General features: G+C 41.1%; 1 protein-coding gene across 1 annotated transcript in view; it reads right to left on the reverse strand.

Annotated features, from left to right (window-relative positions):
• Positions 1–19,508, reverse strand: part of LOC139686289 (pikachurin-like) — a 342,727-nt gene that overhangs the window by 30,241 nt on the left and 292,978 nt on the right. Inside the window, exon 5 of the mRNA XM_071583431.1 lies at positions 2,263–2,407. Within this exon, the coding sequence (XP_071439532.1) occupies positions 2,263–2,407 (145 nt within the window). The remainder of the gene's footprint in view (positions 1–2,262; positions 2,408–19,508) is intronic.

Raw genomic sequence — 19,508 nt, forward strand, 5'->3', positions numbered from 1 at the left:
TATATATATATATATATATATATATATATATACACACACATATATATTCATAGGGATCACCGAAGAGAGAAAAGAAACCGTCTTACATACTCGTATGCATAACTTAGAAATGTTCTATGAAAATGATAGTTTCTCTTACCAACTCATAATATGTACTATATATTTTGCAAATGTAAAAAAGTGGAATGGCTCTTTGAAATAAATTATACTTTTTGATATTAAAATACGAATTACTGTCGGCGAGCTGTTCTTATCAAAGAAATCAACTACCGATTCTAAGTATTTATTGCTTGAATTTACGTCAGATGCAATAATTCAGCCTTGCGATGGCCATACGACGGGAGCTTAGTCTTCAATTTCAAAGTTTTAGGTATATAGTATTTTGTCACTCAGGCCGACGTTTGCATTGAAAGTAATAGCCCAGGATAATTAGCATTTGTCTAAACGTATTTTTATTTGGCAATAAGATCATCATCAAGTTTAAGGATTGGCACAATTTAGTTCGCAAGCAAAAACATGTACATATATGGGATGTTCAAATACGAACTCTTTTAATCAGCATTAAAACTTAGCATAATGTTCAATTTTATCTCGGGTACATGTTAGCGCCTCAAATATGCATATAAGCAGATCATGGAAAATTCTCAAGGCAAAAATTCATTCGCAAAAATTACAATCTCTGCATCATTTGCAAGTCAAATCATTATTTGATTAAAACGAGAGGGAACTTAACGGATCTCTTTCGATAAAAATGACTGAAAACACATGATTTTTAAATGAGAATAATGTTACTCACCCGGAATATTTGGGTCTGTTCGCTTATATTTGCACGAAAAATAAAATTCGCAGTGAGACCCCTTTTATTAATATAGTTGATTTCGCTTTCCTCACTTATCCCACACACTTTCAGAAATTCCTAGGATGAGCGCTTTTGAATATAACTTAATGTAAAGGAAAACAGCTCAAGTTCTGCAAAGTAGATTCATATATTCCCCTCTAATTCAAGGAGCTTTTGAGCAGCAAAAATCAACAAAATATTCTCGTTTGCTATCTTTTGAAAGAAATCTCTTGCCTTATCCAGTTAAAATAATATTTGAAGAATACCTCCTGTTGACTTGATTAGTTCTTAGGATAATCATCATTAGTTACACCAAAAAACCTGTTCACACGTAAGCCTGAAAAAAAACAGGCAAAAACGTAAATTGGCAACCATACCTGGAGCAATGAATAACAGATGCGTTGAATAAATAATGTTCACAAACGGGGCAACTATTTATTACAATTATGCCGATAGAGCTTATAGGCCAACAACACAAGTTTTATAGTAGCGCGCATAAATTTTCCGACAGTTAATAGGCGGAATTTAAACTAATATCAAGTGAAATTACATTATGATCCTTCTTTTGGACTTACCATTTTTTTACCTTGAGGGGCCAGGTAAAGTCATATTCGTATTTATATTTGTAGAGCTGCGACAGCTGTGTTCCTTAGTGATTCGAACAATCTTTTTAACTTGGTCTCAACGAAAAGTGTTGTCCACTATGCTTAATGAAAAGGATAAAATACTATGCTAACTGGAAATTTCTATTCGACTCTTCCTAAATAGTATATTGATGAAACTTCACCTCAACGTATTGTGATAAAAAATCCATTTGATCTTTAAACTAATTTTTAATAAAATTTTCTAAAAATATTTTCGTCGCATAAGTATATCTGAAAAATAATCTCTCTTTTCAAAAACCTAAATAATTTGATTGCCAACTCACGTTATAAGTTAATGTGTTTCCTTCCCCATCCTGACTTATTTGCTTCGGCGCCACCTTCAGGCTCCATCCTTAATCTTTCCTTCATGTGACATGTTTCTTTTGATGGGGCATTAAAATCGCACGTTGTTTGAATTTTGCCGAACCCTACTTTATAAATTTGCGCAATGTTTACTCGCGAACTAATTTCCCACAGATTACTCCGGGAAAATAAAAAACTCCGCCTTGTGATGTTCACAGTTAGCAGAGTCATTTTTTCCATCAAACGGGCGGGACCCGGTCGCACGCGCCGCCAGAACAACTGACTGTCGTGAGGCGAATGCTAGTACGTATGAAATTTGTCCTTTGATTCGTCGATGGGGGCGCCTCAGCTAGGCTCCATGCGGCCTTTGTGGACTCGTTTGAGGGCCGGGGAGCGAAAGAGAGGGGGTGGTGAGGGGAGGCGGGCACACGTCAGGTAGGGGTGGGCCCGCCCGGGGCGCCAAAGGGCGATAGTTACCTTTGATCTCCCGTGGGTCCTCTCGGCCTCGTTGAGAGACAGCCATGCGTCCCAGCGGTGTCTGGAGAGGCGGAGGCGGTTCCAGGTGCCCTTGCTCGCCCTGCCGGTCGCCTTCACCATGCCCGCCCCGGACCCGCAGTCGAACCTGACGAGGAGGAGATGAGAGGGGCGTTACGCTTCAACTCCTTCTCTCCCCAGCGACACTTCCCGAAGAGTTACCGCCCCTAAAGGCACGGGTTAAGGGTGGGATTATCCCATCCTATGAGATACAGGAGGGACTTTTTTAAAGAATACAATGCTAAGTATTGCTTGTACTGGAGGCATTATTCTTGCTCACATTCGCCACACATCATATAAAAGTACCGTTGCCTGTCGATCGGACACAAATCGCAGAAATCGTGCCGACACATATCATTAATCTGCTGCTAATATTTTAAAGGGTAGATAAATATGTAATGACGAAAATCTATCAGGGGAGAAATGTTACTAATGATTATAATGAAGCATTTTGGACCAAAACGGCCAAAGTAGTTGGGAACTAAGGAGAAGGATTGCGTAAGTCCAATAAGCATTCATAAGGAGGAGGGAGTTGCTGAAAGAGACACTAAGTAAAGGTGTTACGAAAAGGCTCGTCAAAACATTGATATGGAGCGTAGTAATGTACGGCGCGGAAACTTGGTCACTCAAGCTGGATGATAGAAGTAGATTGGAGGCTTTTGAAATGTGGGTCTGGAGAAGGATGAAGAAGGTGAAGTGAACTGAAAGGTAAACAAAGGGGGAAATAGTAGGAATGGTGGGGAAGGAGATGGAATCTTTGGAAGGGATTCTTAGGAGGAAGGAAAGATGGATTCAGTGCATTTTTATTGCGATGGGTTGTTGAAGACTGTGATAGAGAGGAGAAAGTAAGGAAAACGAGGAAGTTACAGGAATTGGATAGGGACGGAATGAAATGAGGAAGGAAGTACTCAGAGATGAAGAGGGACTTCGTTGTAGAGTAGGATGTTGTTTTGAGTTTTGTTAGGAGAGGCAGGGCAATTGTCACTGTACTGTTTGGTAGTTTTGTCCATCAAAATTTGCCTTAGCAGGTAGATTACCGATAATAATAATAATACTACGAGCTTATTATTGTCCAGTGGGTAGAGCGCTTGGTCACTGGCCGGGTTAGATTCCAAGGGACACCTCTGGGCACCCTAGGCTTCACCCTGGCTGTTTAAGCACCAGATATACCTGGGAAGTCCAAGGAGGTGAAGGAAAAGGAGCTGGATTCCTTACCATGGTGTGAGTTTTACACACCGTACAGGGATAAGCATAAAATGAGCTCTGAACTCACCAATGAAACCAACGTCTGGGTTCATTGCTGCAAATTTACACCAAATAAAATTTAGATAAATACTTAATTTTACTAAAATAAGCACGCAGAAATTTCTATTTATGCAATTTCTTAGGGATTAAGAATATTTAACACAGAAATTTAGTCACAGGTGGTAAAATGTGCGAAGAAAATTTCGCATTAAATAAGCCTAGTGCAGGAAAACATCCACCCAAAGGTCATGAAAATATGCGACACATCCTGATAGGGTAGAAATACATGTAAATAATGTTGTGATGATAAATTATTCCTCGTTCCATTGAGATATAAAAAATTAAAAAATGTTCAAGTCTGTTTTGGTCAGCGTACCGGATGGATAAACACACAATTGATAATAATCACATATGAAGATGAATATAGTCATATTGACGCTGTTTTTTTCTTGGTGTTCCCGTCAGATTTAATGAGAGAAACCATATCCGATGAAACGCTGACCTTAGTTAGAGATCGAAACAGCTGCTCGGCTTCACAACTTTTTTGAATCGTTCTTAATTCAAGATAGTATATAGTTGATGGCGAAAGGGCAACAATATAACAGCAAGAGGGATATCGATATTCACGCGATTAACGATATTCACACTGTACATCCCAGAAATGTAGATAATGTATTAAATGTTAATTAAAGATAATTAAATGTATCAATAAATATATTTCATGTGACGTATATCTTACACTTAGGATATGACCAGGCCTTTGATGCAATTAAACATATTGCAACATCTTTTGCTTGGCCTTACAGCTTTGCGTTTGGTGGATTCGACCCAGTACCACGGTAAATTAACCGCAGATTACACTCTTGTTGACCCTATATTATCCTCACAGAAATATTTAACGGGCGTTTTACCTTTTTACCAATATCCACATCGATATTGATAATTAAACGATAGGATCTCTGATAAAAACATTGGAGAGGAATACAACTCGATATTATCATGATATATTAATGAATTATCAAATAAATGCACAATAACTATGAGAGAATAATTCGACTGTGATAAGGTTAAAGTTGATCCATTCCTGCGTTGCGCAAAAAAGAGTTCATGGACCGAAGCGCGTTGCGTCATTTACTAGGCAAGCGGGTGATAGTCTCCTCCCGTCGTGTGTAGATTTGATGCGTGTTGGGGAGATGATGGAGTGGCACTCTGTGCATTCAGGATGGTCTCCCTTTGAAAAACTAACCAGATGCGAGTGCTGCGGAACTTTTCGTACGACTGAGATTGAGAACCTTACCAGTGCTGAACTCGGATGAGCAGGAAGCTTTATCATTTCCCAAAATACGGAATTTCTTCATGAAGAGACAAAGTTACCTTTTCGTCTGATGTGGCCAGCTTGAAATTCTCCGTCCGACTCCACACTGAGATTCGCAAATTCCCCCCTTGGCCAAAAGCATTAAACATATTATCAGCTATTATTTTCGGCAAGATCTTCGCCGTTGGCTCCATTGGATAAAAATTGAACCAGACGTTCGCCGAGCAATTGACATTGGCCTTGTACACTCTGAGAGGTCATTATAAAATATGTAATACATTTTTGATAATATAGTTATAATCATGCAAGCATATATTACTCGAAAATTGGGAGATCTGAGTAATGGCTCATTTTTACCATTGGATATAAGCGAGTGGATAATATTGATGTGTCTGTAAAATGAAAATGCCAGTGTAGAATTATAAATAAAGTATATGAACTGACTTCTTGCTTAATAATATACTTAAATTTAGCTTATCCTTTGAAAGCACTTCCGTGTCGCCCATCTTACCTAACGACGAGTCTGAAAACTCGAACCTTTTGGATTCACGATTCATTCGTTGGTTTCAGCTTTTATCCGACAAGCGGAAAATCTGTCTGCTGGTAAAATTGCACACCGAATGCAAGAGTACGCTCAATGCGCTGCAGTTGAAAAGGCTGGCTCACAAACGCGATTACGCTCGCGTGGGGTACCATGGATACACAATGGGGAGGCGCCGAGGATATTTACGACTGAAAAGCGGGCAAACGCTAGCTGAGGGCTGATTTATAACTCAATTTTATTCTCTTTAATCGACGGCATGGTATAGCGGCACATGCTTGTGACGGGGAAAGATAGAATACACAACGCAAGGATAAAATAAAATAAAGATAGATGACGTTTACACCAAACCCAGAACAGATATTCTGTGCTCGACGCACCAGGGAGCTCAAAGACAGTAGAGACTGAGGTTTAATACTCGGCCCTCGAGGACCATAGAGGCCCTCATCGCCTTCCGCCTGCAACGGAATAGGTTCGAATGGAAGTGGTCCTGCGGGCGTGGTACCTCCGTGCACTGTGGACGTCCGATCCCGCTTTAGTCTCTTGTCATTTCCATCTAACCGTTGTCATGACGCGGGTCGTAGTGGCGAACTCTTCGGCATAATAATTTTCCCGTCTAATGTGAATCCATCAACCCCCGCGAACGGGAAAGGCGCACGCAAAAGGTCTCCACCATTTTGCGCAGGATCCCCTTGCGCAAGCCTCTCTGGCCACGATGCCACTCTCATTGCCTCCGTAGAGAGAGGCGGCCCCTTTCCGAGAGTCCCTGGCCCTGCTCGTGGTCCCCGCCGCTAGGGGAACGAGCCCTCGGCCGCTGCCACTCACCTTTCCAATCCCCCCTTCAACCCCGACCTCCCCCGCCCATCCTCTTTGTTAGGAAGAGTAGTGGCGGGGGGAGGAGGTGAGATCACCTTCCTCCCCCTCCCACGGTTCGTTACCCTGGATACCATCCTATGTAAAAGGGCCATAGCGAATGATAAGAGAGCTAAGAGAAAGAGAGAGGAAGGAGAAAAGATCCCGCAGCTCAATTTCTTCCTGTGTGTCGCATCGCTGAAGGAACACGAGGACAGGCGGGAGTCAAACTGGGACCCAGAAACGAAAAGAGGTATTCCTGTACCACTAACGTCACTCGACACGCAGCAAAACTGATTTATTCACTGGCTCCTCAATTCGATATTCGGTCAACTGCATCTCCGCGTTCTTTTCTCTTCGATTCTAATTCGATTACAGCCACCAGCTCGTCTTCCTTAAACCACTCTTTGGTTTTTATAAGGGTGTGTTTCTTGATCTTCCTATTGTGCGAGCTGCCCTTCCATTTCCCTTCTATTATAACCTTGAGAAATCAATTTTGGCTTGAACTATCTTCAATCGAATTAGTTCTTTTTGCATAGTATCCTCCATATTCCTTTTGTACTTTTCCCTGAGATTCCATATACTCTAATTTCCTCCCGGCGCCGATATGGACTGCCACCTCACCGAAGTGCCAATTTAAAAAATTTAAATTCAAGAAACTGAAGCAAACAATTAAGAACGATGGTCAGTTGTAAAGATTGAAAGAATCCCATGTGCACCCTAAAAGCTCAGTAGTGAATTGAACAGATGCCTGTCATAAGAAAGATTGCCTAAACGCAGAATGAAATATTGGAAGCTATAAAAAAATTGTAGTTCGGGGGAGATTTTTGAAAAGGAAGACATAATTGGATGACTATTAGAATAAAGAAGGAAATAAATTCGCTTCTTAAGCCAATAGAAGTGGTGAAAACCCGGTATGAATGCAGAACTCATCGAAGGGGAAAATATTACGAGAAGATAAGGAACAAAATTAGCTGGAAAGCAAAACATTCTGGAGGAAAATAGATAAAAAGTCCAAAGAAGCGTGAAATAACCTCGTTCAAGGGTAATTTGAGACGGCTAACAGGACCAGGCTCTCAGTAAAAGGCGACGATGGCGCAGATCAAGGAGATCGGCCCGGCATCAACTGCCACAGCTTCGGGCGAGAGTGAAGTTCACGGAATCGGCCGAAGTACTGCGATGCGGAAGGCAACGGGAAACCACCGCATTAAACTCCCGAGGAGATGTAGCCCTGCACTCAAAACCTATTATAACATAATATGGGATAGGAACGAATGGAGGGTTGCAACCAATTCTAGGATTGTAATACTAAAAAAAAAACAGGACCATGAGACAAAAAATACGCCAAAAAACACAGGTAAATGGTAATGGTAATCAGGATGGCAGGAGTGTTCAGCAAAGTCTCTGCTCCTTGGAAAGAGGTTGGTGTTAATGTGCCTATGATATTGCGATGCCTGTTCGGTGTTCAACGCTCTTCCTTATCTTCATATTTAATTAAATACTGAAGTTGGAATCATGTTCCCATTGGTAAGAGGATTGAAAAATTTTAAAGAGGGAGACCAAATGGCACTACTGACTCATTGAACAATGCATACAAGTGTGCGCCTGAGTTGAGAAAACTGCTGCGTACAGATGACCCGCCAATCTCAAAAACCTTCTGAGATCCACCATCCCTTTGGCGCCCCCCAGTGACAAATTTCATAATATTTACCCTACTTGCAACCGCCCCCGATGTAAAACCTGTCTACTTATTAGGTCTACTCCCCTCTCCCTACATCCCCTCATCCACTCTCTTCTATTCCTATCCCTTCACACGCCAATTCCCACAACCTTTCATTCGACCAGTGTTTTGCTCTAAGCATACTAGAATCCCTACCTGATTCAGCCACCAACATAGAGGTGAGAACTCGTGAATCCACCTACATACTATCCTTCCGTTCCTTTAAAATTCCCACCCTTAACCGCCATATTTAATTTCCCTCCCAGCATTCCCTCCACACCTCCCCTCCCCGCCCATAGCTCTTTCCCCTCTCCTCAGCAATAGCATATTTTCAGTCTCTCTTGAAGAAGGCCTCTGAGAGGGCCGAAAGCTCGAACAATTTACCGTGTGAGTGTTCTTTTAAATGTGTCTATTCTTTTCTATTTGTGTTATATTGTGTCAGCCCATTATTGTGCCGCTCGTGTGAGTTTTTCCGTACAATCGTTATATATATATATATATATATATATATATATATATATATATATATATATATATATAGGGTATGTATATATAGATGTATATTTAGATACATATACGTTTATATTGATATACATACATATATGTGTGTATATGTATATATATATATATATATATATATATATATATATATACACATATATATACACACACACATGCGGTATGTATACACAAACACACACACACACCCACATATATATATATATATATATATATATATATATATATATATATATATATATATTTATTTATATTTATATATACCGTATCAAGCTCAAGACGATATTTATGGAGCAATAAACAAATATCTGTGGGCAACTACAAAGCACAATATTCAATGACGAGCACTGTCCTGTCAAGCATATCTATTGACAATAATTATGATTCATTAGAGCTCTTTTACCCATGATGCTTAAAAATATTTTCAAGCAAGCATTTACATCAAACAATTGTATTTTAGAGCTACTGTTGTAATAAACACTATGATTAAAAACAAGGAAGGACTGCATCCAAAGATATGTATGCATTATGACCTTGGCAATGACAGACATCTGTTGAAATCACCGAGGAGTAAGCCTTAAAAGGGAGCTTAGTTGTATGCGCATCGGTTTGAAAAGTAAAATATTCTTGACTCAATTCCCGCTCAAGGAAACTATTCTGCTTAAAATCCACACCCTTTAGCCTTCCCCATCAACCTTGCGTTTGATGCAGTGATTTGGGAATATCTCTTGAGTATATTGTAGAAAATAGGAATAGATTGGAGGGACAGGAGGCTAATCCGCAACCTGTACATGTCTCAGACTGCTCAGGTGCGGGTGGGAAACGGGGAGTCAGGATGGGCAGTGTTAGGATGAGGTGTAAGGCAGGGTCGCCCATTATCACCGTTGCTGTTCAACCTGTATGCAGAGGAAATGGTTAAAGAGGCATGGGAAGAACTTGAGGTAGGAATGAAAGTGGGCGGGGAATTCGTAAAATCAGTTAGGTTTGCTGATGACCAAGCTTTAGTTTGTCAATCAGCCAAGGGGCTGCAAGCATTGCTGAGTGAATTGGAAATTCAGTGCGACAGGTATGGGATGAGAATCAATATTAATAAAACAAAGGTTATGCGATTTTCTAGAAAGAAAAAGCCCAAGCTTAACATTAAAATAGGAGGGCAAAAACTAGAGCAGGTAGAACAGTTTACGTATCTCGGTAGTGTCTTGGACCAACACGGTCAAAGTAGTAGGGACGTACGGAGAAGAATTGCGCTAGGCAAAGAGGCTTTCACGAGGAGGAGGGAGTTGATGACGGGGACTTTGAGTAAGGATGTTAAGAAAAGACTCGTAAAAACTTTGATATGGAGCGTAGCTATGTACGGCGTCGAAACGTGGTCATTGAAGTAGGAGAATAGAAGTAGACTGGATGCTTTTGAAATGTGGGTGTGGAAAAGACCGAAGAAGGTGAAATGGACAGAGAAGAAAACAAATGAGGAAATACTTGGTATGGTGTTCGAAGAGAGGGGTTTGTTGGGAGAAATCCTATGGAGGCAGGAAAAATGGATGAATGGGGTATTGGCCGGCAGTGGGATGTTGAAGACGGTATTAGAGGGGAGAATGTTAGGCAAACGAGGTAAGGGAAGGGACAGGATAAGGATGTAGGACGGGATGAAGGGAGGAAGGAAGTAGACCGAGATGAAGAAGGACTTGATGTAGAGTAGGTTTCTGGATTGTGTTTTGGTAGGAGTCACAAACTATTTATTTAGTAGCCGTGTCCATCCAAAAACCAACCTTAACCGGTGGATTACCTAATAATAATAATAATTATATATATATATATATATATATATATATATATATATATATATACCTGTATGTATATACACACACACACACGTACATAGGTTTGTGAATACGTACATATATACAAGCACATGGTGGCTAGGCATCACTATTGAAGATTAAGATAAGATGGACAGATGAGACGGGCATTTGGAGAAACTTCAACGCTGACAGACAAGAACATTGGGTTACAGGAATAAGAATCTCCTGGTGACGATGATAAAGTGGATAACTATCTCATGGCTGACACAGTAGTGTAACAGTGAAGGATTGCAGAATAAGTGTATGAACATGATAACAAACCTTCAGCGAAAGACGAAATACTATCCGATGTAATGAGAAATTCGGGAAATAATGTGCGTCATTAGCGAAGAAATTAATCAAAAAAAGTTAAAGCACTAAGTAAAAGCAAGATTCGTTGAAACGTTAACGGCTGTGGTGTCACTATGGAATCTTTTGTTACTCCGCTACGAATAAATGTCTCCGCTAGGGTGACGTAAATAGAATTCTTTTCATGAAAAATTCCAATATTGAAAACATTCGTTCCAGACTACGAGCTTTAAATTTTAATTTTTTTTCTTTCTTCTCTAACCTAACAAGACTGAATCTTTGTTACCCGAAGAATGAATTCTTATTCTTGGGAAAGGTAACTTGGGCATCAAGTCACTTTTATTTAATCATCAGCAGCTGTGGAAAAAGGATGTGGATGTAGGCGATAAAATAATACTTAACGCTATATCATATGATTAATATGGACCATTAGCTTAATTAGTTCTCGAAATAAAAGTCGTATGCCCGAGCTTTCAATTAATAATGACGAGTGTTCATCTGCTTTATTTCTCGCAGCCGTTGCGGAGGTCACAATATCACTCCTTATTGTTAGGCGTGCGAAGCGATAAATTTGACGCTCTCAGTAAGGAATATTTTCCATACTCGCTTGAAAATCATCCAAGTCGAAATCCGATGCTGAGTTTTCCTTGGTAATCAAGTTAATGACGTTCTCCGTTTGGCAAAGGACAATATCTACTTATTTGATTCACAACGAAAGAGTCCAGGTGCCAAGAGTCTTTAGGCACCTGGACTCTTGAGGGAGGAAGGGAGAGTAGGGGGAAGGATGATGGAGAGGTAGCCGGTCGCCTGGCTTAGTCCTTCAAGGAAGCACCATCGGGGGAAGTGTAGGGAGGGAGTGGGCGACTCCCCCGGCTTCGAGTGGGTCACACAAGGCTCGACCGTGCGAGAGAATCTATCAGAGATGGAATGGGCGCGACCTTCCCACCCCCACCTCTCACCCCCCTTCCCCTCCCGCCACCTCCTCCCCCCGCGGGCAGAGCCCAAAACCTCTGCGCTTCCCCTATTTCTCGACCCCTCCCCCCATTCCTTCCCCTCCGACCCCCTCCCCACCCGTCCCCTGGGTGGGGGGACCCTTTCAGCGCAACGCCGCAACTTAAGGGATCCACGCATTGATTCCTGAGATTCCTGAGAGCACCTGGCCAGGTTCCCCGGGGGGGAGGGGGTGGGGGCTACTGCCGTAAATTCCTGGACGGTATGTTTTTTCGGCGCGCCCACCAGATGGGGAATTCTCCCTCGGGCTCTGGCGGGAACGTCACGGCTTCTGTGCCTAAGCCTGCAATTACGTGCTCGCTCATTGTCAGTCAAATCAAATATAGGACAACCTTAGCGGTAGGCACGGTTCACACATACTACTATATCCACAAAACGTACAGAGGCCAAGTTGGAATATGAAATTCTCTATCCTTTCGCGTTATCTTCTGTGCTTCTGGTCTTTGTTTCTCGAATGAATTTCTTCTAACCTGTTAAATCAGCCTTAGATGCCTCACTGCTAATAATAATAAACACAAATGATTACAATTTTCCTCTTGATAAGATTTGTTATTACACGACCGGTTTAGATGTGCTACATAATCTTAAGGTCTGAAGATGATGCAGTACATCGAAACCGGTCATTGGTTCAGTTTCATTTTAGCAACGAGGAGAGGGAATGACTTTTTCACCAACTGGAGTAGAAAAAAACGCTTTCAGTCAGTATCCGTCAAAGTTCAAGGTTGCATTCTTGAGTAATGCCTTTACGTTAATTCATGAACATAATTTCAAATTCACTTAATTAAACGAATTGGTAAAGTAGATAGCATACATGCTGGATTAGTAAATTAGCAGCGTACATTATGAATTTTGGAAGATAAACTGAGTAATTCAATGAACATTTTGATGATGCCGTCGCCAGAGGAACTTGGACGTGACAATTTGCGAGAAACACGCTGACTCTACTTGACTCCGTACTATACATCCTTAAACCTCATGCATGCAGCAAACTTCGTCTTTTTTATAGTCATAATTGGAGATTTAAGGATAAATTAAACCCAAAAGATTAACGGCGCACATCAATACTATTAGGACATTTTTGGATCCTGTCGAAAATGTTTTCACACGTTCATATTAATCACCCATTTCGTGCATTATAAGAGAACCGGGGGACACAACTTTTAATGGACAACTATATTTCTCATTAATTTAACCCTTTATGATAAAATAAAATGTCTCATGTCTATGAAAATTGTGGAGACTGGATCGCTCATTTTCTTAACTTGTCGATTTGCAACTATATGACACCTTCATGTGCTTTCCTGTTCTAATAGAAAATACCATCATATCCAAAAGTCTGTGCGTAGTCACCGGCGCGCCTAGCATTATGGAAAGATGAAAATGCCCATTACATAGGCGTACAATGGCTGACAGGCCTTTGTGCTGCGACAGTTTTAAGTCGCTCGGAGAGACTGTGGAGTGATTGCCAGCCACATCATGAGAAAATAAAGGCATTTTTCACCTTTCTCCGATTCTCGGAAGGCCGGTGACTGACTGCAGACTTTTGGAAATGGTAATATCAATTTAATAAAACCATTTTTACCCAAAAGACCTCAATTTACGACTCACACTTACTTCCAACGCATATGCTGAATAGTTTTGATTAAGAATTACGTAGGAAGTCGTGATTTACGTACCTGATATAGCTCAATAGTCACTCTTTTTAAATCAATCACTTCCAAAAAAAGCTGTTGCTATATAGCAATGAAAAACTGCTAGTTATAATATAAAAATGTAGTTGAACCAATTTCATGACTTCAACGGAATGCATCTCTTCGACCAAATAGGAAAAACCAAAGCAGCAAGGTGTTCTACAAATCGTAGATTACTCACGGATAACCTAATAAGTAATTACAATATGTAAGGTGTCAATCCTATAGTCAATAATGAATATTTAGGAGAAACTCCGTACCGATATTTCGGTCAACCAGGTAAGTAAGTAATTACAATGAATGAGTCAATACGACTCGTGCACCTAAAATAAAAAGGTCAAAATGTCATACCGTATGATTCCATTTTAATTATATTATGCTATTAGTGTTTCTGGAGGGCTTTTAATTTGACTTTTATCTTTCAGAATCGATCCCTGAAATACATTACTGTGAATTCTAATTGCTCAAATAATATAGTAGTCACAACTACTACTCATCAGTAGATACTCGGTAACCAGAGAGACAGATTAAGGAACGGACGCAGAGCAATGCCACGTAGACGGTCTTTTGAGGAGACAGGCTTTGTTAAATTTATATCAATAAATTAGGTGAACGAGTCGGCGTAGGGCGAGGTGGTCGCTCCCAATCTAAAGCGGAGTCGTAACCGCACGGGACGAAAGGATTCGGGGAAGGAACCCTTTTTCATGGCTCGTGGCGAGTTTTTCTAGTATTCAATCGAGTCTTTCCGGGGCGTGGTATATTGTCTGTAAAACCAATACCACCGCGTACGGATGGCCTCGGGGCATTCCTGGAAACTCCCCTGCGCTCAGTCGGGCAGCTTGAGAGAATTACGTACGTCTCTCTCCCGTCCTCATGGGAACGTATTGAAATTTTCATCTACGACGGGTTCCCGCCCGAAGCAGCGGAATTCCTTTGTGGGCAACTGTAGTGCAGCTTAAAATGAGATCAATTAACTGCTTTTATTTCGTTGGACGTATCGTGGGCATTGCAAAGGCAACCATTGAAATGACACGGTCGTGGAAGGCATATTACCCTTTCAACTAAGTGCTGCTCAAAAGCTTGTTACGAGAGATGTCTCGAGCAGATGAAATATTAATATTTGTGGGTGACGAGGACACAATACCCGAAGGAATTCCTCACGGGGCAGTGTTGTGATTACGGAGAAAATTTCACTTGAGTCATTTCACAAAGAAGTCACGCAGGGTGTAGAATTTCAGAATTTCATTTAAAGTGGCGGATGACACCTTAATGCGAAATTGATAAAAAAGACAGACAGATCTATTTGCCGATGATCATATCTGATCCAAAAACGATTAGGATAGACTATTGACGGCGCAAGAGAGTTAATACGGCATGTATAGCTAAGGAGATAAAACACCAGCCCGTGCATCATGACGAGTTAATACAAAAAACACTCCGTTGCTACTCAAACACTTTTCATTTTACATGTTGAAGTCATTAATGAATTACTTAAAGATAAGAACGTCAAATTATGCTAGATAAACATCCATGTACTAGGTAAAATTTCAAATGAAGTACTTATTACGCTGAATATCTGTCTGATTATGGGAAGACGCAATTTTTCCTATTTCGCTAGATACCATTTTTCCTCGGTTGATGCTCAACTTTTGCTCCATCCAGGGACGCAAACCCCTACTGGGCTTCCGTAATGACCACTGGGGCGGGACGCTCTATCTCCCAATCTTAATACGTCCCTCATTGAACCTCCCATACGGTCCACGTCCCATGAACGTCAGCCCCGAATCGATAAAGTGAAGCTTCATTTTTCTCCCACACTTTTCACTCCATCTCCTGCTCATCCCCCGCCCCATTCTCCCATATGCTCCCCTTCGGGATCCCCCGTTCGAGCCATCGTCGGCTCTCCAGTTCTCCCATCTCCTCCTCCATAGCCCTCTCCCCCCCCCCCCCGAATATTCCCGTACCAACCCTCCGGACCGAAAAACTTTAAGAACTTTAAGGCGTCTTTTCCTCCCTGCAATCATCCATCTTCCAATGTCCACGCCAATTCAATCTAGACATTTCCATCTTCAATTCAACGGTTTTATTCCCTCTCCGGATATTTTCTTTCTGCGCGAAATTTTCCTCGCCCTGTCCCTATTCATTTGTCTCCCCGACTCCATCTACGTCACCACCCCTCCTCCACTCATCCGCCGCCGCCCTCCTACGCCCGGTGCACTTCATGGGAAATGTCATATCTCATTCTTGAATTTTACTCGCGTTCCTTTCTCTTGCGTATTGCGGTCAACGTCCTTGCCCCATAAAAACGACTATAAAATGAAAATGCTTTACTGCCAAATGGTGAGCTACTTTAAAAAGAAAAAAATAAATCACTGTGCTTTGACTGCCTTTGGAAGTTGCTCTTCGGAGTGGAAATTTTATGCTCAATATCGGTTATGGTCATTGATAGGTTATATAATAAATGGCGCAAAGCAAATGAAAAAATAAAGATGCTACGCGCTCATTTTTTGCCTCAATAAAAGTTTCAAGAATGTCAGATTTAGGGTTGTACAATCGTTACAGTTAGAATTGAGGAGGCTATTTTAATCAATGACGGAGTTATAGGATGAAAACTACTGAGGGTAATGAAAAATAAAATGCTAGTGAATAATTTTTGCTCAAAAATTAAAATTAAATTTTATGGCGACGCATATAACTGGCTCCAGAGGATTAAGATCGTGATGTTTTATCGGTTTTTAAGTAGTTTTATTTAAACGGGTTTCTGGAGCCATTAATATAGGCTACGGGAAAATCGATTAAAAGCCAAGCTGACTTAAACTAAATGCAAGCACCACAATATGCCCACGAAAACAAATTATCTCTGGTAAAAAGTAGAATTAATTTCAAATATTGAATCTTATCCATTTAAGGTACGGGAAATAGGAATCCAAGCCGATGGCAAGTTATCACCAAAAAGGAGAAAGTGAAGAAACTGCTGCAAAATTAACCACAAATTAGCAAAAATATTTATTTCATTACCCTGGACAATGTTTCAAGTCAAATGCTATTTGCCTAGCCTAGCTCCAACCCAGGTATGATATTCATTCCCAATCTCAAAATCATTGGACTCGAAGTGAATTCAAGGCGGTTCAAATTTTAGAACTATAAAATTAGATCTACTAAGTTTCAGAAAGCATTAGTCAAGACATGTGGGACAAGGAATATAACCAAAAAATGAATGCAATTATTTATTCTTATTCCTTTATCGCAAGGATTCGATTCCCGGGCACGTCTCTCTGGGAACTCAAAGCTTCGCCCGAGCTGCGTGATTTTTCGGGCACCAGATCCTCCAAGGAAATGGCGAGCCGCACAGGGAAAGAAGCTGAGTCCCCCCGACTCTGATGATGAGTTAATTTTACACGCTATTAAACTTGGCACTAGGTGAGCTCTACCATCACATTTCAAATCAAAATTCGAGTCGATTACTGTGCATTATTTATCCCTTATTATTAATATCACGTGTAATATATAAAAAGGAAGTTTAGGCGCATCGCATTAAGACTTCCACATTGTGTTTCAGGCTGGTCGATTTAGGCACTGAATTTTCGTTCTCACTTGATTCCGTCATTTGTATCATGATGGAAAACTAAGTGAGAACTATAATGACGAGTTTTAACTGTGTCATATATTTGAAAAAGGCAATAGTTTTGATTCCATGGTTTTCCATCTATTAGTCTGTAACATACATTTCACATTAAATAGAACGATAACCTAGCATGTGTATAATATAAAGGCGCAAATCTTAGGAGAAATATGCGCAATTTAGACCCATCAATTATTAAGATATACCCAAGATAATGTTCTTTTTACAGGCATGGATATACACGAAGCACTTGGTTAATGCGAGAACCGTACAACAGTTTACCGTATATGACAAATTCATATAAAAGCTCGAATGTGAGGAGTGAGTAGCCAACTGGGTTTCCATGCCGACGGACCAGGTTCAATCTTGACGATAGCTTCCAGTGGCTCCCTTCCTCATCGGGAGAGTTTCGCCGGCCGTCGCGCCGGTCGGAGAATCTCGCCTCGGCCGCCGTTCCCTTCCGCCGTGGACTGCTTCGGACACCGGGTTTCCTTCCACTCAGTTCTATGATCTCTATTCACCAATCTTACACCAATTTTCGAATTGAATCACGCCGAGGGAGGCATACAGCAATGAAACAACAGCAGAGAATAATTGAAGATCATTTCAATCTCCGAAGTCTAATCGGATATTTAATTACGTGATTCCGTGAATATCTTAGCACAGTATTTGAGTTGGAAACACGCGGTGGTTACCATAACTATTTCCTCGGCCAAAATTCATAGTACGTCCAGTGTTTCGTTTGTTTTCATATTTTGGGGCTTTTGAGGATAGGGAATATAATTTTCATGGCTTCGCGGAATTACACCCTTTAGCCGATGACGTAGTTTTATCACTGGTTTCTTCCTTAACGTGATTGTTACTGATAAAATCGATGGGTCTAGAAAAAATGAAGAAATTTTCTCATACGAAGGATGTGATTTTTAGAGCACTCAGAGCAAATGCCATAACCACTTGATAAATCAACCCCCACCATACAGATCCGTATCCAACATGAAATGGTAAATATACCCAGTAGGAATGAATCTAACATGAAGAGATAATCGTGGGCAAAAGACTTTCGAAAGTCGTGCCAAAAGTGAGAGTCATACATTGCGTATGAGTCCTTTTGCGATTTTTAAATATTTGTGCCCGAGTGACTCGGATTACCCTTCAAGTGAAAACACTATATAAATCCAAGGCATGTGACGAGGACCAAGTTTTTTTTACGAGATCACCATCACTCGGATACGCATGCAGTGCCTCTTAACCGTGCAAAAATGACCCGGAGCGCGTGTTTAAATGACTCGGAATTACATGACGATTATTTCATTCCGCCCCTCATAAATTTAGGACCAAATTGCTCGGACCTCATTTTCACGCGCGACCCCTGTTTTTTTGCCCGTGGCTAGAGTTGGCTCGAGCGGAGATGGTCAGAAAGGGAAAAGGGGGAGGGCGCACCTGAGGGTTGGGGAGGGAGGGCGAGGGAAAGGGTTTTGGAGGACTCGGGGGACAGTCTTCCGCTCGCATACGGCGCCCCTGGCGACGGCACTCAACAACTCATTTCCGAGGCGATGGGATGGAGGCAATGAGAGGAGCGAGTGCGATGGGATTCACGGGGGAGGGGGCGGGGGATGTGGGAGAGGGGGGGGGCGAGACAAGGGCGTTTGGGGAATTCGTCACGACCGCGTGTCTGTGCTATTGCTGTAAAAAGCATCTCCGTGTGGCAATTTAGGGATTCGTCCATGATGCGGGTCGTGTTTCATGACATGCCAAAGAAACGGTGAAAAATAGCATGCGGAAAGGTCAAATGTAAAATATCCATTAATGAAATAATATTAATGAATTAATAAGCAGATGATCGTTCCTGGGATGATCGAGAACTATTTCAGCAGGGGATATTGACTTGGATGAGGGACCAACTGTGGTCATTGTTAGATGCAAAAATATGTGAGTGAAAAAGGAGCTTCATTCATATAAACGCAAAGGAGGAGAAATAAAGTTTTACGACCATGAAAGTGAACACGTCGCAAACTGCTCAGTTTTCACTCTTAGAATTCAATTCTAAAGAAGTAGTTAATGCTTATCACAAAAAGACGAAAATGGAATATTCAACGTAGGATCAAGACTGAGAGAAATATTTAAATTGGGTCACCTTTAGAAATATATACTGAATCATTTCAGGGATAATAAAAAAATAGCCTGATAGAATTCAGTAACCCGACTAGTTTTTGTGTAATATAATTATGTAGAAACATGCTGCTGGCTATGTGAAGATTGTAAGGAATTCACACTACTGTATATTACGAAGACATGGGAAGCAACGCGTAATTCCTCAGATCTTCGGACTTCATTTAAAGCAGACACTTCTTTGTTAATATCATTGGATTAGATTGATGGCTTTTCAAATCACACCTGCCTTTTCATGGTTTTCCAGTTGAAAATTATAATTTTTCCAGAGTAAGTTTTAACGAAGATGGACTTTTTCTGTGACATTTTCTAACTCAATAAGCATATGATAGGCCCAGCTATAAGAGAAATTACACT

This window comes from Hetaerina americana, unplaced genomic scaffold, assembly GCF_022747635.1.
Source record: "Hetaerina americana unplaced genomic scaffold, ioHetAmer1.1.p SCAF_14, whole genome shotgun sequence".
In the NCBI taxonomy this organism is placed as follows: Eukaryota; Metazoa; Arthropoda; class Insecta; order Odonata; family Calopterygidae; genus Hetaerina; species Hetaerina americana.